General features: G+C 46.8%; 1 protein-coding gene across 1 annotated transcript in view; it reads left to right on the top strand.

Moving 5' to 3' along the window:
* Positions 1–655: 655 nt before the first annotated feature.
* The window catches only part of EFNA2 (ephrin-A2), a 227,537-nt gene continuing 205,240 nt past the window's right edge, over positions 656–22,952 (top strand). The window contains exon 1 of the mRNA XM_015421740.1: positions 656–1,285. Coding sequence (XP_015277226.1) covers positions 1,161–1,285 — 125 coding nt within the window. The 5' untranslated portion in view covers positions 656–1,160. The remainder of the gene's footprint in view (positions 1,286–22,952) is intronic.

The raw sequence follows: 22,952 nt of genomic DNA on the forward strand, positions 1-22,952 counted from the left end.
CCCCTTTTAACTCGCTCTGCAATTTTGTTCTCCCTCTCTTGGTTTTCAGGAACAGACGCCAGGAGCTCTCAAACATGTAGCGAGGGGAGGGGGGGGAAAGGCAGAGCAACGCCAGTAGAGGACCGCAAGACACCTTTTAAAAACTTGGATCGAGTTGCGTATGTATGCGTTTTTTGGGAGAGGAGAGAGAAAAAAGATTTTTTGGGGGGGAAACTGGCCCTCTGTTGAAAACCCTGTTTCCAGGCGACTGGTTGCATTGGAAGAAAAAAAGAGAGTTTTTGGGGAACCGGGGGTTCTCTTCGAAGTGTGGGTGCCCCCCCCCCACCGGAAATAATGACAGGATCCCAGCAAAGCAAAAACTTCCCGCACTTTGCTCGCTGATCCTACTTTCCCTTCTTTTTGCGAGACTTATGGGCTGGTGGCTTCGAGATGCCGGGAGGTTCCTGTGCAGCCCCTCCAGCTGCCTCTGCCTTTCGCTCTTCCCTCAGTATCTTTGATCCCAAGTACCATCTGGGCTGAAGGGTTCGCCCCTTGGAAATGGATCTCCCGTCCCCTGCCCGGCGTCTGTGAAGAGTTTGGAGAGGGGAAGGGGAAGATATGCCAGCACCTCAAACCGAGGGAGGAGAAAGTTGGCAGATTGTTCTCTCCTGAAAGAAAAAGAAAGAAAGAAAGAAAGAAAGAAAGAAAGAAAGAAAGAAACTCAACCGGCATCCATCCCTTGCTAGATTTCTTTAGACAAAGAAGCAAAAAAAAAAGAAAAGAAAAGAAAGGAAAGAGCTTTCCTCTGTGTGACGTCCGCTTGCAAAACTAAATCCCGAAGCCGTCCGATTTGCAGCACCGCTTTTTGCAACCGGGACTGCCCGTTCCACGATTTGCAAAAAAAGGTCCGAAGAACTTCTCCCGGGTCTGCAAGCGACGGGGAGTCTCCACGGTGGAGTGAATTAAGGGTGCTGGTGTGTATGTGGGAGAGAGAGAAAGAGGGAAGGAAAAGGGCAGAGGGAACTGCCAGCTGTTCAGTCGGCCCCCCTTTCCAAAAAAAATGAACTGCTCGCCTTCTTGAAAGCGGAAGAGCTTGGCTGAAAAAGTCGAGGGGCCGAGAGAGAGCGAGAGAGAGGGACGCCAGCGAAGCCAGCGCGGAAGCCGCCAGGCGTAAATCCGGGATGATGCCGCTTTTGGAGATAGCCGCGCTGCTTGTCGCCCTGATCGGAGTCTGCGTGTGGACGGACGACGGCAGCAAAGTCATCTCGGATCGCTACGCGGTGTACTGGAACAAGACCAACCCCAGGTAAGATGGGGAAGGGCCAGGCCGACACACACACACCCTCTGTGCAGTGCGCGCTCCAGCTCAGGGGCTGGGGCCGAGGGGGCTGTGTCCCCACCCCTCCACCTGAAAGTGTGTCTGTATTTTGGTAGTGGTGGGTGGGGAGTGATGGAGGGCATGCACTCTCCAAGGGAGCTGAAGATGAGGGTTGGGACCTTTCTGCCTTTTGGGTAGGCTTGCTTGGAAGCTTGGAGAGGCCTCCTTGAACTTTCCAGGCTTCCAGCGGCCAGGTTGGGTAGTTCTTTCTCTGTGTCCTGGTGGTTTGAAAAAAGGGAGTTCGAGCGTGCAGGACGAAGAGAAAAAGACTATCCTTCCTAACAACCTGGCTTTCCTTAGTGGGGAGGGGGACTTTCGCTCTGGGAAAGATGCTCATCTCTGTTTGTGAGGTCTCTCTTTCTTCCCCTTGCCTCCCGCGCTGTTCCTGTATGCCAAAAGAAGTGTGGGTACTGTGCCCTTTGGCTCCTTGTGACCCATGGCTGGGAGTGCCCCCCCCCCTCGCAAATTCTACAACTCTGATGAATCTCTTGCTAAGTTCCAGGGGTTTTGCAAACCGTTTCTGGTTTCTTTGGGAACTCGGTTATTCATAATTTTGGTGTGTTTGTGTGTGTTGGGGGGGGCGGCGGCGGCTGATGAGGTGTGGCATGTTGATATTTTCCTAGGCCCGCTTCTCTGTTCAATGTCAAGTTGCGATGCATCGTTTATTCCTTCCTCGCACCCCCTCCAAAAAGGCACTTCCACCCGGTGTTTTCAAATTTCATTTGCCAGTTCGAGGAGAAGTTGGGTAAGTTTCGTTGGGGAATCCTCTCCTCGCTGCTTCGCCCCCCCCCCAATGCAATGGCTGTGAAACAAGCGGGGGGGGGGGGGGAGACATTGATATTTTTCTTAACAGCTGTTTTATGTTTGGCATCTGAACCACACACAAAAAAAATTCATTCATCCAGAAGCCAATTCTGAGGAGTTGTAAGTAGGTGCAGCCAAGGAGAACACACAGATAACAATTTTCAGAAGCACGGCAGACTGTAAAATCAATTACGCCTCACTTAGGAGCTTGCATCTTGTCAAATTAAAACACCAGCCTCTCTCTCTCTGTCTCTCCCACACACACACACACACACACACCCTGCCCTGGATGGAAATATGTTGTGTTGATTTTCTTGTCCTTGTGATTCTGACTTGCTCGGCCCCATGGACAGGGAACCGCATCTCTTCTAAGAGGTCCAATTTCTTCAGGGTCTTCAGAAGGGTGGGGAAAAGTTTTGGAAAACGTCCTCCTCTCAGCCATGTGGAAACCAGAAATGGTGAACTCTGGGGGTTTTTTTTGGTGTGTGGGGGGGAGTGGGTTGGTGCAAGCTGGCTGGTTCTTATGTCTAAGTGGGGAAAGGTTAGCAACTGGGATAATGATGTACAAAGGGTCTGCTTTCAATCTGTGGCAAATATTCATTTTTTTGAAGCCCATTTTCTCCTGCGATGTTAGCAGTTGGTTGTGCTGAGGAGAGGTAAAAGACGGGCCCTTTTGGCCCTGAACTTCAGGTCAGCCTTGTACCCTCTTTCTTTGCACCTGTGGTGTTCCTTCATTGGGATGTGTGAGGAAGAGAACTGTGGCAAATGAATCGGGCTATGAGCACCATCTTTTTTTTTTTTACCTCATGTATTATGTTCCCTCTTTCTGGAGCGATGGTGTGACTCCAGAAATGGGTTCTGTCTGTGGAGGAACTCAGAACAGCTTTGTGAAGGACAGCTGAAGGAAGGTGCAAACCCTGTTCGCTCACAACATAATGGGACCAGAGCCCCCAATCCACCTTTTCCTTAAATGGTATGGAGAACATTTTTTTAAGTAGAAATGTTCGTCTTGGCTCTCTCAGTTTCCCCTTTGTCCTGAACTAGAGGACAGAGTGGGATAGAAAAATTAATTTTTTTCTCCTAATTTTTTTGCGGTGTTTTTCTCCCCCTCCCCTTCTTGGCATTAAAAATACAACCATGTACAGCTTCAGAATTGTGACAATCTTCTTTTTTTTTTTGAAGTATACGTTCTTGAAAAAAAAACACCTCTTCTGTTTTGTTCTGGGGTAGGTAGACATGAGTCAAGACTCCTCCCAAGGTGTGGGAATAGGACAGTTAACCAGAGTGGCAGTGTCCATATTTGTGTAAATAAAAGTTTCGGCAGTCAGCGAAGAATATTTCTTCATCGAGTTCTATTGAATTATTTGCGGTTCCGAAATTTCTAAGGCGCCTCTCCTTTGAGAAGTGGCTTTTACACCCTCTCTCGATGATTTGCAAGATGGAGTTACTCCGGGTATTGTTTGATTGTCTTTGCTACCTGCTGACAGGGGAGAAAAATCTGTATGTGAATAATAAAAAAGGAACCTTTGCGTTCCAATTGTGCAAAGACCCATACTACACATGCAAGGAAAGTCTTTGTCTGCAGCTGGTTTTGTATTAAAAAAAAAGGGTCCTCCCCCCCCCCTCCACACACATCTTGATGGAAGATAATTTTTCCCTCCATTCCCCACTCTTGCTGTGAGAGAGCTCTGAGGGGAACCTTTAATAGAGAAATGATTCTCTTTCCAGACCGTTTCCTGTCATTATGAATGAGGGGCTTCATTCTCAAGATGAAATGTTTTAGATTTGAGGGAAATTCATGACTGTATTTCAATGAGGGCCACTGTATGGAGGAAAAGGGGGAAACTCGTGAGGCAACGGAGGCCTTTCTATATCTGGGGGTCCCGAATTACTGTTGTTGTAATCCGTTGCTTGTTATGAAACGACTCTGGAGCTGTAAGTACCCCAGTGGGCATAGGGGGTGTTATGCGTTTCGTTTTGTGCAGTCATCCCCTTTTTACAACCCGCATGGTCTTTGGGCTCCCATCCTAAAAACACCCTCTTTTATTAAAAAAAAAAAATGACACAGCCATTTTGGTGGCCTTATAAAAAGGGGGTGAGCCAACCTTTCAGGTCTCTGAGGGTCCACAGCTGAAATCTTTCACATAGGTTTGATTTCTGATGGCCAAAGATTTTGCTTTTGTTATCATTCATTTCCGTCACCCCCCTCCCTTTCATCGTGGTGTTGTTCAAATGAGGATTGTGGTTTCTTTCCAATTTCTTCAACTGCTGTTTTTTAAACTCCACATAAAAGACTGAGCATTAATGTTGTTAATATGAGATTGATCCAAAACGGGGGAGACCCCATAGCCATCCTCGAAAACACAATCAATGTTTTGGGTCGGTTCATCTGGCTTCACATTTCTTGCCGTGAAGTTGAGTGGTTTCAGGGCAACCGTGTTCTGTGTGTGTGTCTGTCCTAATTCTTGCAGGTTCGAAGGTTATTGGTTGCTGTTGTACATCTCATCCATTTAGTGAAATAAATTGTGTGTGTTTCCCTGTCTGGCTTCTTTTTTAAAGGCCCCCACACATATTTCAATTTTTTTAAAAAAATTGGACACCTGGCTCGGGAACAGAGATTTCTACAAAACCAATGTGACCAAGATGGTAGAGCAACTTTTAAAACGTGGAAACATGGCTGGAGGATGGAAGTAAACCAATGGATTTCCACCATTTCTCTCCCTGTTATCTAGTGAGAACTGGCAAATTTTTCCATGTCTTTGGGAATGAGCAACATCTTGTGTTGGGGTGTGTGAACTGTTTGAGTGTGTGTATGTCTAGAAACACAAATTAACTTACCCGGTTTCAGATTTCTGGTGTTTGCTCTGGGAACCTTTCAGGAGGTACCTACGTTGCCATCTGACTCTACTGTTGGGGATTTGTTTTGCTTTCTCCCCCAATGCTTGAAAATTGTGCACTGAATGCTGCTGTTTAGAGGAACAAACCAGTTTGGTTTTTTTACTTAAACAACAGCAAAACCTTATCCTAAAAGCATATATATTCCCACATATAGTGAGAGAAACTAGGTCCTTTTGATCTTACATTGAGCGTGTAAGGATTCATAGTATGAACCCAAAATGGGTGAACTGCTACTTTCATAGGGTATGATCCACCAAACAACTTGGAAAATATTTGCCTCAAGTAGATATTGATGAGCAGCCCAGAGAAATAGAAGTTATTTTTCACATTTGAAGTTATTTCCCACATGTGAATTCCACATTCCACATTTTTGTTTTCACACATTTGGTGACCTTAAATATTTGAAAACTTTGCAAAGGCAGGGAGGAAAGATCCAGTTCCCTAATAAAACCAACATAGATTGCTGACCCAAATGGACAGCGTTAGTTCTGTATTGGTATAAATTCACTGCATGTGAGCTGCTGGTATTCAGTACGAAAATGGGTGCTGTGTGTATTTCATAGCTGTAGTTGGATAGCGTCTTGTATCCCCCTCAGCAGGGGGAAAAATGGAAAAATTCAAAAGAGAAAAAATTTGAAACCTTATATATGTGTATCATTTTCCTCCTCCTCCCCCCTTTTCATTTTATTTCTTCCCTCCGGAAGCCAGTGTTTCAATCTTGTGGCACATGTGCCTTGCGTTGGCAAAAGGAATGCCCTCCTTGATAATTGTGTCTAAATTAAAAATCAATTGTAAATTGAGACACAGGAAGCTTTGCCCCTTCAGAATGTAATTTTTGATCACCCGCAGGCATCCTTGATATCTTCGACCCGTCATAGTGTTTTATGTGGTAGCCATGGGTTTGGAGAATGTTAAGAGATGTTTATTAAATACGTCTCTGTGTAGGCTGTTGATTGAAATATCGGCGGGAGGGATAGGTTAGGCACGGCCAAGGGTGTTCGCTCTCTTGTGCACTTAAATGAAGGGAAGACTGATGTTTGACTCCAAAGTTAGCAAAACCAAGCTGCGCTTCACTAAGATGCTGGACATCTCCTAGGCAGAACAGCAAAAACGGACGCCATGTTATTTTTCGCCCATAACACATGGGAAGGAATCCTTCCCATGTTGACTCAAGCGTACACTGAAATACAATATCGTGTGCCCACCTAAACACCAAATTACCAGACGATAGAAAATTGTGAGGAAAATATTGATTCACTGGAATAACACACGTTGACTCATGAGAGAGGAAGGGTTTGTTAGACTCTCCCAGGTTTTATTGCGATTATTTTATTTACACATTTCATACAATTTAAATGGTATCAAAATGTGTACCGATCCGTAGTGTTCTGCGCAGTTGCACAGGTGACCCTTTGCACTTCCACCCCTTTCCTATCCATTTTAACATTTTGATTGCCTGAGTGTAGCAGAGAGCTTCCTAGAGTTTCTCGTAAATGTTCAGTCATGTTGGGGCCAAATTGAATTGAGTACCTCACGCCGGTCATGAGACCACTGCTGGGTCAATGTTACCCATCAGCCGGCTTCAGGCCTGCCTTTGAGTAAATTGGAGTATCTGCAGTGACGTCCGATGCCATGTAAAATTTGGTTTCAGTGGAATGTCTGCTTTTGTGGAGGTGTGTCGTGTGTGAGAGAGATGATGAGCCAGAGCAGGGGGGGGGGGGGAATGGCCTCATTTTGAGGAGGCTGTATGATTGTGTGAGAAACTCAAGCAAATTCCAGTTCTCCTTGCTGGTGTGATTGGATAGATCATCCTAAAGTACGAGACAAAGATTTGTTTCTGTCCTCCCGGTTACCTGCAACAGCATAATGGGCAGTTTTACCGTAATTCCAGAATGACAGTTTTCTTGTAACCAAATGCTATTCCTGAGAAGGCCACCATGGTTCGATATCTCTGTGAAAGAGAAGAGAGAGAGATAGGTAAATGGCTAGCTATTTTCTCTCTCCCATTTGCTGCACAGGACTTCCCATTATTTGATTTTGCTTTGCCCCTCCCCTGGCCTATTTAGCCGCACAAATGTTTCTTGTCTACTGATTTATCTGTTTGTAAAACTTTATTTTTTGGGGAGGGGGGATTGGCTGTGGAGGGCTTTGTTTCTTGCTGTGAAAAAACATGTCTCCTGAAACTGAGACAAATCCAGAGGATCCCACAGAAAACTTTAGCTATGTTCTCTCTCTCTCCTGTAGGCATCTTTTGAGGGGGCGATCGGAGTAGTGTGTTTCTGGGTCATGTTGAGAGAAAATGTGGGTCTCCATGCAAGCAGTTCTATCAGATACTAAGAAGAAAGAGAGCAGGTGTTGGCTTTAAATGCTTGCGTTGTGCTTGGATATCCGTTATTAGGCACCAAATTCTGGACCAGAGGATTAGTGAGTCATTCCTTTCGGTCTCGGTTTGGGATAAATCACAACATGCCCAGCGATATCATTTTAGAAATGCCTGACCAGATCCTTAAATGGAGTGGCAATGGCCATTTATTTTGTAAATCTTGATCTAGCTGCAGGTTTCTTATGGTTTCTAACCCAACTTTATCTAGATGCGGTTGAGGCTTTGGGTGCACTTGTAAGAGGTGCATAAACGTGATCAATTTCTCCCTTTTCCGTTCCTGTCCGTGCATGGAAAGCAGAACAGATGGCTCTGGGTGCAATTTAACATGCTGTACGATTGTGGTGTTGGGTAAGAGAGCATCCTTCAAGAACCTTCTCTTGAACACCATTGGGAGTGTGATGTCTCTGGCATTATAAATTGGTTAAGAAGTCCGGTCCTTATGATCTTTGAGGAATCCAAGCAAAATTGTAGGATACAGGCAAGACTCTGAGTGATGTCGTCATGCTCTCGGGTGGAGAAACCTCTCCAAGCATAACAGTGTAAAAGGACAACTTTTGGAATGAAGGAAGTGTATATTGACCATGGGGTAATCTCTTGGCGGTTCTATGGCCCCATCAAGTAACGAGATGAATTTTGAGCATTCCTGCATTTTGCTAAATTTCTGATCGGGTGCAGTGTGAAAGGGTGGTAAAACTCTTCTTGGAGCTTGGCAGGATGAATGCAGAAAAAGAGATAGATCCAGTTGGTCAGCCATGTTGGTCTGAAGCAGTAGAACAAATTTAGAGTCCAGTGGCACCTTTAAGACCAACAGAGGTTTATTCAAGGTATGAGCTTTTGTGTGCATGAACCCTTTACAATTTGAAAAAGTGTGCACGCACACGAAAGCTCATACCTTGAATAAAACTTTGTAGGTCTTAAAGATGCCACTGGGCTCCAGATTTGTTCTACAGAAAAAGAGATCATCGCAAGATGGAAAAGAATTGTTTGGTCAATAGTTTTTGGCCATCGTCCTTAGCCCAGCAGTTGGATCCAGTTGAGTTGGGTTACTTAGTCAATGCAGTTGGGGATTTGCAAGGCGATGGGTCGTCCCACATTCATATTCGACAGCCACTGGGGAAAAGGCTAAAATTAGCCATCTTAACCTGAGATATTGACTCCAGAGGGAAACTCAACCTGAAGTAGAACAGGTCTGCAGGAGAACAGCGACATTCGACTCCAGTAGCACCCCAGAGACCAATTTAATTTCCGGGGTTCCTCAAAAGATGAGGTTGTTTTGTTGGGGGGGGGCATCTTTTGAGATATTGGGTCTTCCAACTACATAAAAATGGGTGTTCTCAGCATAATCTTCACTTTAGATGTATGTCTCTTTTTTTAAAAAAAAAAAATTAAGAGACAGCTAGATCAGTGGTTCCTTGACCTTTTTGGTATGGTGGCCTCTAAGTCAAAACGGACTTGGTAAGGTGACCCACTGCGAAAGAAAAAGAAAGGATCACGCACAAATCAGTAAAACTTCAGAAGCCTGGGAACCACTTTTCATAGGCTTCACAACCCACTTTTGGGTCAGGACCCATGGGTTTGTAAGGGTGTACACATACACATGTGAAGTCAACTGCATTAGGAAACCCAGGGGGGGGGGGTCCCTTCCCTGCTCAGTCCTGTAGATAACTGGATCTGTCCTTTAAAAAAGATACCTGCGTTCTGTTTGTTCTCCATTCCGCCACCTGACATTCTGTGCTCAGATATCTGTCAACGGCAACCGGACATGATTCATATTGGGACGTTCCTGCTATGGGAAAGGCCACACCACATTTCAAGCTGCAGCTGGGCATACAGAAAACCATCCTGCCCTTCTTTCATGATTTTTTTCTTTTGTGCCTAGCAATGTGTTTTATTTTTATTTTACATGGCGAATGCGTTTGGCCTATATCCTTCACCTGCACGCAACCATTCTGTCCTCTTAGTGGTACTCCAAGATGGGCAGCTCATGGGGCTTAATAAGTGGTGGATGCAAACGAGGCCCCTCGTTTCTCTTGCAAGGTTTTTTATGCGCTCTCTGGGGAGCACAATTGCATTCCCCACGAGTTATGCATTTGGAATCCAGATGCTGTCTCTGTGCAGAATTCAAAATGAAGGGATGGGGCAGTGCGGCTCTTGTGGAGTAAAGGCAAACCCTTTCCATTGTCACCCTCTGCCAAATTTTGCCAACATGGCTTTTGGGGTCTATTTAAGAGGAAGGCAATGGAGTGGGATTTGCTTGCAAAACTACCCCTTTTGAATAATTTACTTGCATGTTTCTGTAACCAAGTTTTGTAACCTTGTGCCTACCTCTTAGCTCATCTATATGTGAGCGATCATCTACTTGTCTGTCTTTTTTTTTTTAAATGCATATTCTTGAGGAACATGCAGCCATGGCTGCTTGGCGATATCCACTGGTTTTGAAGTCATTTCTACATAAATCATTTATCTGCGGGTGTGCATACCTCCTATGTACATTTCTGCTGGGAGGGGAGATGAACACAACCACAGTATACATCTTGTATCATGATTTTTGGATGCATTATAATCTATCTATATGTAGAAATATATGGAATTGTATGGTATGTTTCTAGCTAGCATACTTATATACCCACACAGAAACATATGTGTCATGCACATATGCCTATTGCATGTGCGTACACACAAACAAATTATTTGCGTTGATGTACACAAAACTGGACACATAATGGAAGCAGAAGAGATCGGTCTCTGCCCTAAAGGGCTCACAATCTACATTTTAACAGCAGTGTGGGCAGAAGACAAGGGTAAGGGAAGGGATTCAAATGCTGAAGAGAAGGGAGAAATCATTGGGGGGGTCTTTGGAAGAATGGGATATAAATGTGTAGGTTGTGAAGACACAATGGAAGATTGTGAGAAAGAGAAGAAGGGAAATAGAGAACACCCCATAGATAGATAGATAGATAGATAGATAGATAGATAGATAGATAGATGTATATATGTGTGTGTGTGTATAGGAATCATAGTAACTGAATGGCCTTCTAACCTTGGCATGTTTGGTACATTCTCCACAGCTGTATGTTATTCTTAACTTTGGGGCTCTCTGTGGCCCTAAAGATAACACATCTGTTTACCTCTGCTTGCCGATTTTTTTTTTTAAACCTGGTCTGGCTGTGTTTACAGCACAAAGGGAGTTTGCGTCTTTTTGTGCGGTTTGCACATCTGGCAGTGTAATAGTCATCTGTATCTAGATCTGCTTGGGACGTACACAGCACAGTTACAGAGTTATCAATAATGTGTGCATTTTCTCTTTGCCCCTTTATCTCCGGGACTCGGAAAAGATTTGTGGCATTGGTTTTAATTTTTAGCTGCCTCCATCCTGAGCGCGCGCAAAGCCCCTAACAATAGATTTGCCATGTGTAGGGACAGATGCACAAGGATAGCTTCACCCTTCACTTCAACCAGCCTGGTCTACTAGAAATTAAATTTTTGTTGTTGTTGCTAGGTAGGACTAAATTTTGGCTCTAGCTTTTAGCCTTTCGTTTTTTTAAAAAAAACCTTCTGCATGGCGGCTGTTCCTCATTTTTTTTTTTTTATAAAGGACTCTCCCCCCCTGCTCCTCCAGAGCTAGATGCATATCCAGTTTTAAGTGCATATAGTCTCAGTTCCTCTTTTCTAAAAAAAAATGCAATAAACTTGAATAGGTGGGCAACTTTTCTTCCTCTCTTCTTTGGGTGCGACGGTAGGGGAAGCCCCCTTCCAGAGCTGCTTGCCTCGGCACCAACTTTGGTTTGGCAATCGCAGGAGATCTGAAGAGATGCAAAGGACCAATAATATTTTGGGATTTACACTCACAGATGGAGAAGAGCATCTTTCAGGTTGGTAGCAGTGGGCCGAAGGAACGTGAACTGAGATTGTGACTGGGAGGCAATGCTGTTTATTACTGGGGAAACTAGTGTTTAAGCGACAGACCTGCACATTCTTGTTACGGGCTCCTGGCACAAAATAAAATCGCTATGACTTCTAAAACCTGTGCCTGAAACTCCTCAAGTCTGACAAAACCCAGCCACTCCAAAGCACGTCTCCGCTATTTTAAAAGCCCAGCTGGCTCAGGAAAAGAAATGTTGCCTCTCTGGCGCTGTGCTTCAAATTATTAAAGAGTTGCTAGGCACAAAGGTGGTACTTTGCAAGCCTGGTATAAGAAGCAGGGCCCTTGTCGTCGTGTGGGGAAGCAGACAGTTGTTTCCGATCCCTGCTCCTTCTGTTCTTGCTGGCTGTGGAAAGCCACCTTGCTATGGCCGTGGTGATTCCAAGCGTATTTGGGGGGATTGACTGAAAGCTGTTATGCACAGCGGCACTTTCCTTCGTACCCCCCCCCCCCAAGTTGCTCTGGCTGCCAATGCAATGCAGCAGCTATGAAACTTCCAGAGAGGTTTCTTGTACTTTGCCTGCCGCCACCACCCTGCACTACAGAAGGGGACTTCCCCCCAGTTTTTAAAAAAGGTAATTGCCACACCAAGGTACCATTATATTGCTAAGCCAATAGGTGGTTTTTTAAAAAGAATGCTCAGAAAAGCCCCCCAATGGCAGGGGGAGGAAATGGCTGCCACAGGGCCAGGGAAAATGGCCGCTGTGTGGACAGGACAGGGTGAAAAATCCAGGTGGTCTACCAAAGCACAGCAAAGCTGTGGGGAAACTCCACTTCCCAGAAGCACAATGTGGAACGGGCCTAAACTGGCGGTTGCAAATTCTTGCCGTGAAGCTGGTGGGTGGTGTAAGCGTGACTAGGTGGAGATAACTGGGTGTGAGCTACGTATTCAGGGTTTCTCCGGGCCACAGTGATTTCCACAAGCACGGAAGCACCGCTGAGGTTGTGAGGATTGCTACGGGCCATGTGGGCGTGTCTTCTGACAGCCCAAACCGAGGTGGACTCCGTGTGGTGGAAGGCATGTGTTTCTCCAAGGAGGGCTGTTTGGGGAGGGCAGTTTGTTGCTCGCGAGAGTGGGCCCCCTCATCTGCACGCGGCAACACGAAGAGTAAATTCCTTCCAAAATGAAATTTGGAAGTGAATTTAAAAGAACCCGCTTGGGCGAAATAAATTTGGTAATGTTTTGCGTTCCACTTCTCTGAGCTGGCCCGTATGGAAATGTGTTCCTTTTGTGATCTGCAGAATGACTTACTTTATGAGTTTCACATGGCATGCCCTTGGGCCCCTCCCGCGCAGGCAAAGGACCCTGCTTGCCTCATGACGAGTCTTTGTCTACTAAAAGAGAAGCCATTTTGTGGGTCATTGAAATGTCTCCCAAGCTAGCAGAAGCCATTAAGAACCTTTGGCTCAAAGTCTGTGACACAGGAGAGAGTGACTCAACAAAACCGAACTTGTGTGTTTGGTGGTGGTAGAAACTGCCATCGAGTCACAGCTGACCTATGGCGACCCCCCCTCCCCAACAGGGTTTTCAAGGTAAGAGTCGTTCAGAGTATTTTCTGTAGGGTTTTATTTTATAAAGCACCTAATGTGCTACCGCTCTAGGACCACATCAGTTGTGGATCGACCTTCTGCTTGGTCCACAAAAGCTGGCGTGTACAGTCCCAAGTGTTTTCGCATCTTGTTATCTATACCTTATAAATCACAAAGTCCCATGTTGCCGTTGTGCCCGTGCTCCGGCATGGGATGCACCGTCTGCCATCACCTCCCCGCTCCCCAATTTTGTACCAGTACTGAAAACGAGGCCAAATGGGTTTTACGTTCCAGCTATTCTGGCAGTACGCACCACCGGATCTGTCGTGTGGTTCAATGTTCTTTAGGGCATTCCTGAAGCCGGTTTGCGATACTGTCTTTGTTTCAGGGGCTTTATGGCAAGGCTGCCGGAGGGTGAGGCTGGTTGGTATGTGTGCGTGTAAGTGAATCCACTGAACAGAGCCAAGACTGTCGCCGTTTTGTGAGTGGGGAGGGCTCAGGCAGAGTTGCCCGGTGTGAGAACACAGATGTGTCTATGTTCTGCTGCGAAATGCTGGCAAGGGTGCAGTTGGTTTGCAAGAAGCCTACTTAAAAACATCTTTCCCCCAGATGTAAGGGAACATCATAATTCTTTTTTTTATGGCACGGATGTTAGGGGGACCCCTCTCTTCTATACACTCTTGTATGCAAATCCCTTGTGAAAATCGTCTGGTTTGGTTTTGTAACACATAGGTGGGTTGTAGAAGCTTGTTGGGGGATTGGTTTGCTGTACAACCATGTGAACGATCCTTCCACTACAGAGTGTGCGCTTTCCTTTACACCCGTGAAAGAGTGCGCATGGCATAGCGGCTGCCGCTAACAGGCCGAGAGAAGTCCGCTATTAATAGCCCGAGAGAATTCTGCTATTTTATTGGGGTGCTAAAAAAACCTTTTATTTTGCATTTTAAAACAATCCCGAGTTGCGAATGCTTCGGTAGAATGACAGTATATCCGTGCAGGAGATGAATGACAAACGTAAACTCTGGGATGTGAGGTCTCCAGTGTGAGCCACAGCTCATCCATGAATGCACTCAGATGTGGCTGCAGGAAAACCTACTTTGGCTCCAGCCCGTCGTGTTTGTAATATGGGGGAAGACTGTGCAGGACTGCCTTTTAGGGCGGTTGTGACAACAGTGTGCCCGAAGCCCTGTTTGCACTGAGGACTGTGGAAAACCCCAAGACAGAAATCTTGAGGGGGCCAAGGAATGGCGCTCCAACCAATGCTCCCTCTAAGCTGTGGAGTTTTGTGAGAAAAAATCTACTTTAAAGAGCTCCTGGCATTAAAGTTGTGAGCGAGCGATTTGGCTACTGCATACACACTAGTTTTCTCTGAAGCCATCCTTCCTGAGCTGAGACAAAAACGTGTGAGCCGGAGGCTAAAAAACTGTGAGCTAGCTCGCACTAACTCAGCTTACAGGGAACATTGATAACAACTGGTGGCGAGCCTTCTGGTTTTTGGTGGGTCGGATGGGTGGACGCCACAGAAAACCTGTCAGTGTACCAAATGGGTATAGCAAGCCCCCCTCCAAACTAAGCAGGAAGGGCCTTGCTTTTGGTTAACCTGCCTTTTCCCCACATAGTCACTTGGCCAATGTAGGTTCCCCTGCTCTTGAAGGCAGTAGGCAGATCAGATGTCGTGGTCTCCTTAAAAAAGCCTGTGTGAACCACCTGGTGCTATTCTAGCAAGCTGCTCTCAGCCTATGGCCTTGGAGTGACTAGTTTATAACAGGCTTTGCTCAAGAAGATTCCCCACCCCACCCCACACATGAGTGGGTCTGTTGTTGGACAGAGTCGCAATGCAAAAATATTATGTTATAGATGAATAGATGAATGAGAACGCCCGGGGGAAATTGGCTAAGGGGGTCCCCCCCCATCTTATGGTATCCTGAACTGGAATATTGTGGGAGCCCCCCCCTCCTTGAAATGCTTGTGAGCGCCTTTTTTTTTTTTTTTTTTTTGCTTGGTGCTAAAACATTTTCCCCCCTGGGGTTCTTCCCCTCTCATTCCCTCCTGTCTTGTTGATGCAGCTGTTCGGCTCAAGTGCCTCCTCCTGTTTCAAAGCTAATTACCGCTTAATGAGCCGCCAAACCACAAGAGAGACCAAGGGGGGGTAGTAACTACAGGTGGGAGCAGAAGTGCAGTGTGTACAGGGGGAAGCTGGGGGGGGGGGGGGTTTCACACAGGACAAAAGCTCTGTCGGTGAACACAGCAGAGGGGGGCAGGTAGAACCCTGCGAAGATTGAATGAACCTCACGATTTCAGGAGGGAGCGGAAGAAAGGCGTTCTCACAAATAGTGCTGAAGATCTCTGTTAGATCCGGAGAACGACCCTCCTGACAGATTCTCAGTCCAAATATGTATGCTGGGTAGAATTGCCCGCTATGGCTTGGGAAATTCCTGAAGTTTAGGGGGTGGGGAAGACAGGGTTTTGGGAAGGGAAGGGCCTCCCGGGGATACAATGCCATGGCAACCATCTCTAGAGCGGCCATTTTCTTCTGGGGATCTGATCTCTGTAGCGTGGAGATCTGTTGTGATTTCAGGAGACTTTCAGACCCCACCTGGAGGCTGGCAACCGTAGGGCTAGTCAGTGGAACTTTATTCAGTCAACACAGAGGTATAGGCGATAGTCTAACCTTTTCTAAAAAATCTGCTTTTGGGGGCTTTCCCATTGTTAGTATGAGTTGTTCCTGTTGTTACTTTTCTGTGCTTTGCCTCCGGCCCCATCAAATAGCTCAAGGGTTCAGACATTCTGCCTTTTCCTAGGTAGGGTCTGAAGAGAAACCAGGAAGCCTTTACTCACAAGGAGTTCCATTCTGAGAAGTCTCAAGGGTTCATCTATGTAGGTAGCAAGAAATTTGGTCCCAGCACAAAGGGACTGGAAAAGATTTTTTGCGGAAGGAAGGAAGGAAGGAAGGAAGGAAGGAAGGAAGGAAGGAAGGAAGGAAGGAAGGAAGGAAGGAGTGTATTTTGTGTTTGCAGACTCCTTGCAGGTTTACATTGGAGCCATGTAAAACTATGAATTGTGACATCCCAGCCTACGGTTGCTGTCCCTTGCTGGATCAGTCCCAAATTGATATTTGGTGTCTGACAGTATCCAGCCCCTGAGAAACTTGCAAGTGGAGTAGAAAAGCAGCTTGTCTCCCACATCTGAGGTTCAAAGGTAGGCTGCCTCTGTTTCTGGAGGTTCCACTTTGTTATCAAAGATGATGTCGCGAAGCCTCCTTCCACAAATGTGCCTAATCCTTTTAGAAACCATCTAAGCTAGCTGTGGCCGCCTCTGCATTGAGTTGGGTCCAAATTTTGGGCTGCCACTGCTTTGATCCAGAGTAGGAAATGACCAAATGACCCTGCGTGTGCTGGATTGGCAATGTCAGATAACTTGGAAAAGGGGATGGTAACTGACCCAAAAAAGCGATGCACTTTCTCATGCAGTTTGCAAATCTTTCTGTTCTGGCTCAGCACCACATTGAGTTCCATACATCCCTGTTCTTCGCAGCCACACTGAGAGCTGTCATGGTGTTAGGGCCAGGCTGCTATCTGGAGATGCAGAATCATAGGAGCATAAGAGAAGCCATGTTGGATCAGGCCAATAGGCCATCCAGTCCAACACTCTGTGTCACAGTGGCCAAAACCCAGGGGCCATCAGAAGGTCAACCAGTGGGGCCAGAACTCCAGAAGCCCTCCCACTGTTGCCCCCTCCCCAAGCACCAAGAAGACAGAGCATCACTGCCCCAGACATAACAGCATAAGAGAAGCCATGTTGGATCAGGCCAGTGGCCCATCCAGTCCAACACTCTGTGTCACATTGCGGCCAAAACCCAGAAGGTTCCAGTCCTCACTCAGCCTAACCCTACCCCATAGGGTGTTGCGAGGACTGAATAGGGGAAGGCGAGAACTGTGTATGTCACCCCGAGCTCCCTGGAAGACGGACAGGGTGAAAATGTTCCAGAATGATTGATGCTTGTCTGGTTTGCGTGTGTGAAGGAGCCCCGGCCAGTCAAATGCCAGGAAGGGAACGTGCACGTTGCATTGAGGGTTTCGATGCTGATTCTCCTCCCCCCTTCCCCTTTCTTCCTAGCTTGGCTGACTCACTCGGCTCCAAGTTGCCTTGAAGGGTTTCACAGCTGCATGCCCATGATCTGATTTCTCAGTGACTGGCAGCCGAAACGGTGAGACCAGATTGCATTGAAAAGCCGGGTGATGGCGGGAGATATGGATCTTTGCTTGGTGGCATCAGATCTGTAGTGTCCATTTGGGACGCTTCACTTCTCCTGTGCTGGAACAGTCAAGTCACGCACATTGCAAAACGAAGACACCCCAACAAATCTGGAGCTGTATTGTGCGTGCGCGCGCGCGGGGGGGGGGGATCTCTACAGTCAGTCTTTCTCTGTCTGTCTCTATGGAACAGGACAGTTGTCCATGAGATGATGATTGGTAAATTTGCATCTCCCAAATTTGTAACTGTCATGCCTGGGTTTACATGTGCAGGATGGTGAAGGGGAAAGAACGGGTTGCGCTAATCGCTTGCGCACACACAAAACAACGCACATTCAACCCACTTTCAATGCACTTTGCAACTGGATTTCACTGTGTGAAATGGCAAGATCCACTCGCAAATTGTCGCTGAAGTGGAATGAAACTGCGTTATTTACCATGTGTGAAAGCATAGTCTGCAGACAGAGGATTGTCTTTTGGAATGATCCTGTGTTTTAAAACTCCATGCAGATAGGTTCTCTGGGCTTTCTTTCTCCCTGTGGCACTAGCTTTCTGTTTGCAGAGTTGGTGCTTTTTTAAAATTTGGAGGATATATATTTTTTAACTTTTTGGGTCCTGTTGGCAGTCCTGTGAAACTGTGACTGATTTTCACAATTTTGGGGTTTTTTTTGACCTCTTGGGTCCTGGCTGTGGTCTTGTGAAACTTTGACTGATTTTCATAGTTTTTGATCTTTGTTTAACCTTTCAGGTCTTGGCTGTGGTCCTGCGAAACTTTGACTGATTTTCACGAGTTATTATTATTATTGATGTTGTTGTTGTTATTTATTTATTTATTTATTTACCTTTCGGGTCCTGACTGTGGTTCTGTGAAACTTTGACCGGTTTTACCACTTGCGCACTTCACTGCATCATTACAACTTTAACCTCCTCCATGTGTGAATGTTTAACAGAGGGGCATTTGCTGGGGAGAAGAAGAGGGGGGGGGGGTAGGAGAAGGTCTTCTCTGTTGCAGCCATCCCCCAACTTGGGGGTGGGCCTGAGCAATAAAAACGAATGGAGGAGGGATTGGTAACCCTTCTCCTGCACTAGCAAGCATGGGGTTGGGGACATTTGTGTTGCGTGTGTGTGTGTGTGTGTGTGTGTGTGTGTGTGTGTTGTGCCGTCCTTAATTAGTGCAGCTCGGGGCCCTTTTAAACACCACCACTGTTCTGCTGCCAGGAATCTGAAAGGCTGTTGTGACGATGCCTCTCTTTTGACCGATAAAAGTTAACTTTTATTCAAGCTCCAAAAGCAGGGTGTTTTTTTTTTTTTTGAGGCACACATTTTTTTAAAACGGTAGACTTGACACCAATAAACACATACGGATATCTATTTATATCTCACTGTATTTCATAATCAACTTATTTATCTAACCCAAACATTCTCAGTTATCCTGCTGGGCTTAATGTTCTCGATACAGCGTGAGCCGAGCGGGCTCCTTTGTCTTAGAAAAACAGAAAAGCCAGGCTTTATAGCTGTCCCCCCCCCAAAAAAAAAAGTATTTTCTTTTTAAAAGTATATCTTGCTTTTTTTATTCTTCTGGCCCACAAACAAAGAAAACATAAAATGCAGTTTAACAAAACGATAATATAAAGGAAAACACCTGGTTGTATCCAGATCAACAATAAAGCGAATTTTCAAGGCCTAGCTAAAGATTTGGGGGGGGGGGGAAAAAGAACTCTGCCAAATGAGAGCGCTTCAGTGAATGAAGGCCAAATACCCATCGGAAAAGGGAACTCTTAACCCGGCACTTGAAGGCTGGGAAGGTGGAGGAAGAAGAGGGAGGGAGGGCTCTGTAGTCATGGTGCAGTCATGTAGGGGAATGCCCTGTTCTACATAGACCCTCCACATCTCTAAAGGTAGGGGGGAAAGCCGAGCAGGGAACTTACAGGCAATCTCTGTATGCAGGCCAGTTGATAGTGGGGAAGGACGGCCACAGAGCTTTGTTTTCAAATGGTTTTCGTTTCTCCCAAATGTTAGTGGAGGACTTTGAGGTGGGGGAGCTGCAGTCAAGTCACAGCTGATTCATGGCAACCCCAGCAAGGGGCTTTCAAGGCAAGTGAGAAGCAGAGGTGGTTGGCTGTTCCCTTCCTCTGCCGAGTCTTCCTCTGTGGCCCCCCCTTCCAAGTGTGGACGCTGCCAAGCTTCCACAAATGGGCTATACCATGCTGCCTTCCCTTCGGGAGCTATGGTAGCCATGCCCTAATCCAGGGGCGTCGAACTCATTTGTTATGAGGGCCGGATCTTACATAAATGAGACCTTGTTGGGCCAGGCCATGTGTGTCATAAAATGTAATGCCAGGTAGCGGAGATATAAAATTTATAAAGGATACAAACACAAAGTGGTTTTTTTTTAACTTAAAATAGAAACATGCTTAAAACATTAGCACTCTTGCCATATTTTGTTTATTTAACAGTGTCTGATAACTGACACCTCTTGCTCTGAATTACTGCATCAAAATGCTGTTGCAGTCTTGAGTATGCTGTTCGGGTGTGTATCTGTAAGCTGCAAACCTACAATGACGCAGCAGCAGCAGCAGAACTGGAAGAAGCAGAAGACAGCCAGTTCCACTGCGGGCCTGATAGAAGCCCTCTGGGGGCCTGATCTGGCCCCCGGGCTGCATGTTTGACACCCTGTCCTAATCCCTAAAAGGTGTTCTGTTTCTTTATTGCATTTATTTTCTGCCTCCTTTCCCAAAACTAGTGATTGAATATGTGGGGGGGGGGTTTCCCCCACAGGAAGTCAAAGCGCTGAGTAGCCCCAGTACGGCCCTGCTGGTGGACACCTGGGTTCTGGCCACTGTGTGACACAGAGCGTCAGACTGGATGGGCCACTGGCCTGATCCAACATGGCTTCTCTTATGTTCTTACCACCTTACTAGTTTTCAAAGCTAGAGATTCCTCTCAGAATGCATGAAAGACAAGTAAAGGAAAATGACCTTGAGCGGATATTACGTGCCACCCTCTCGCCAGGGACCAGGAGAAAGGGCCTTCAGGTCAGAGGGTGATCTTTCCGGGCAGGTCTGAATCTTGGCATCTCCGTTTCTAGGAATTAATCACTGTCCTGGTTTGTAGAACTGAAGGCATGATTCTCCAGCATGTTCAGGGTTCCCACTCCCTTCAGTGGAGGCAGAGGACATAGGTGGGCAAAATGGGGCACGTTCTGACAAGCTCTTGTGTTCAAGATGAATGGAATGGCAGTTGGCTGGTGTATAATTCCATGTACACGAAGGAGCTCCCGTAAGTAAGTGGAGCACCATCGACTTGCATGCTTTCTTTTTCTGAGAAATCCGTACATTGGTTTTCTACACAGCTCCCAAAGTGGTGTGTGAGTGCTTAGATGGGGGGGGGGGACACACACTCACACAAAAGAACAAACCAAATTATTCAAAGCTAGAGGGGGGGGGGAAGGTGCTCTGGGAAGCTAGAGAAGAGCATTAGACAGCGTTAGCGGAACAAAAAGAATAAAACTCGTGAGAGAATGGATAAGTGTCTGTCTGGTTGAGGGGACTTGACAGGCCTTCCTCAGAAGGGCATTCCATAGCTATAGTGCTGTCACCACCAGGTTGCAGTGGTTGGTGGCCATCCTCTGTGGGTCCCCAGCATGGTGACCGTGGGTACCCATCGACATCTGCTGGTGCCTGTCAAGTGTTTTTAGAAAGTGGATTGGGCCAGGTGGGGCTTTTGCCCAGCAAGGCTTCTGATTGGCCACTGGAGATTTGATGGGTTGTGCAGATTTTTCAAAACGTTGCTTTGGCAGCAGCTGCCACCACAGCACAATCACCTTCACTGTGTGACTGAAAGCGCGCCGTGGCAGCCATTTTGTGGCTGCCTCCGCCTCTTGGAGCAGCCATTTTGTGGCTATGCCCACCATGCTGTGTCAGAATTCTAGAGCTGCCTGCAGGCTCAGAAAGGTTGGGGACCCTTTCCATGCTCAGATCCAAACCTAAGAACATAAGAAGCACCGTCCTGGATCTGACCAGCAGTCCACCGGTTCCAAGCTATAGTTCTGTCAGAACTGTTCTCTCAAGGACAGTTCTGGAAAGAGTTCTCTCAGCCCCACCTACCTCACAGGGTGTCTGTTGTGGGGAGGGGAAGGAAAAGGTGTTTGTAAGCCACTCTGAGACTCCGAGTGAAGGGAGGGGTATCTCCTCCTCCTCCTCCTCCTCCTCCTCCTCCTTCTCCTCTACCTCCTAGCTCTCCTATCCAGAGGCTATCTGTCTCCCGATGTAGTGGTTTCCTTCAGTCACTATGGTCAGTTAAGAGTTGCCAGGCCTGTCGGAAACGCCAGCAGGGGGTGGGATGGGGACATTCTGGGAGCCAGAAGCATTGTCGCATGACATGCCTATATCACCCGGAAGGCAAGGCTCTGGTTTTTGGGCAAAACTCTGTGGTAAAATCAGCCTCAAACCATAGAGTTTGCCCAAAAACCAGAGTGTCACCCCCTGATGTCACCGACGTGCATATATCACTTTGGGGTGGTGGAGGCATGTTGCGTTTATTTCCGTCGACGTCGCTGTTGGGGGGGGATTTCCTCCAGCCAGCAGCTGGCCAGCAGTAGGCAGGAACCTGCAAAACCAGGGAATCCCCAGCCCCCAACTAGGGAATGGGAACCCTGGGCCAGTTGTCACTGATGGGCCTTCCCTCCACGAATCTAATCCCCAGGGCCCAGGGCTTGTGCTGGAAACCGAAGCCCACAGAGCAGGAAAGCAGAACGTTCATCTTGAGCAGTCATTGCAGCCAATTCCAAGACTTTATACTGCCTGCCTATCGCAAAGGCCAGCATTGCACATTCTTACTCCCTTCTACGCTGTGCCTTCAAATTCCTAGGAGCTCACAATGGCTGTGTCCCCACCAGAGGTATCAGACAGGTGCTGCTACTGAGAAAGCCCTGCTTTGTGTATTTTTGCGGATGTCACCCCTGCTTCCCTCTGAAAGGAAAGAGCAAGGCTTCTTGGGTAGACCAGAATATTCTTGCTATTCCCATGCAATTTTATGACTGTATGTTTGTTTTCATGAGTCGAGCGCTCACCAAGTGGTATAAGTCACATACTGCTTCTAGAGTTTTTTAGCATCGAATTGTTTGGTACCGGCACACACTTTTAGCATTTAATGAATGGGTAGCGTTCTCTGTTCCATAAAGCTCCATGTACATTGAGGCTCTGTGTGAATAATAATTGCAGTACCTAAAACCTTTATTGCAAAACAGGAGGTTGCATCTTTTGCTTTACGGCAGCGGTTCCGAGTGTGTTTGTGTGTGCACATTTTTTAAGCGGTTGAGCGCAGCTGTGGGCCAACTTGCCCTTAGGCATGGTGAGGCGACCTTTTGCTGTTTTGTCCTCCCAATAAAGTTGTCAAACATCCAGTGTATATTAGAATCTCAGAGGACTGTGAAAAGAAGAGTGCAGGGGAAACTTGGCCTGAGAATATTATGGAGTAGCGCTCTGAAGGGAAAAGCCTCCGTTTTGTTTTTCCTTTGGGTCGAGCGTGATGTGCCTTGGCTGGAATTTCTTGTGAAATGCTGTTCTATTTAACGTCTCTCTTTTGCTCTCTCTCTCTCTTGCATTTCCAGTGATGGGTTGAAGGTGGCTCCAAAAGCAAATCAGAACTTGAAACTCGGCTAGAATATAAGGCAGCTACTGTCTGGGCATACCTTACCTGTTTCTGCCACTGGTTCGGTTGTGTGTGTGTGGGGCGGAAAGCAATGAAAACGTTAGCCTTAGCTACCACAGGCTCGGCCTAGACAGGTCAAAGATCCCACGATGT

Source organism: Gekko japonicus, unplaced genomic scaffold (genome assembly GCF_001447785.1).
Source record: "Gekko japonicus isolate JY-2015 unplaced genomic scaffold, Gekko_japonicus_V1.1 scaffold777, whole genome shotgun sequence".
In the NCBI taxonomy this organism is placed as follows: Eukaryota; Metazoa; Chordata; class Lepidosauria; order Squamata; family Gekkonidae; genus Gekko; species Gekko japonicus.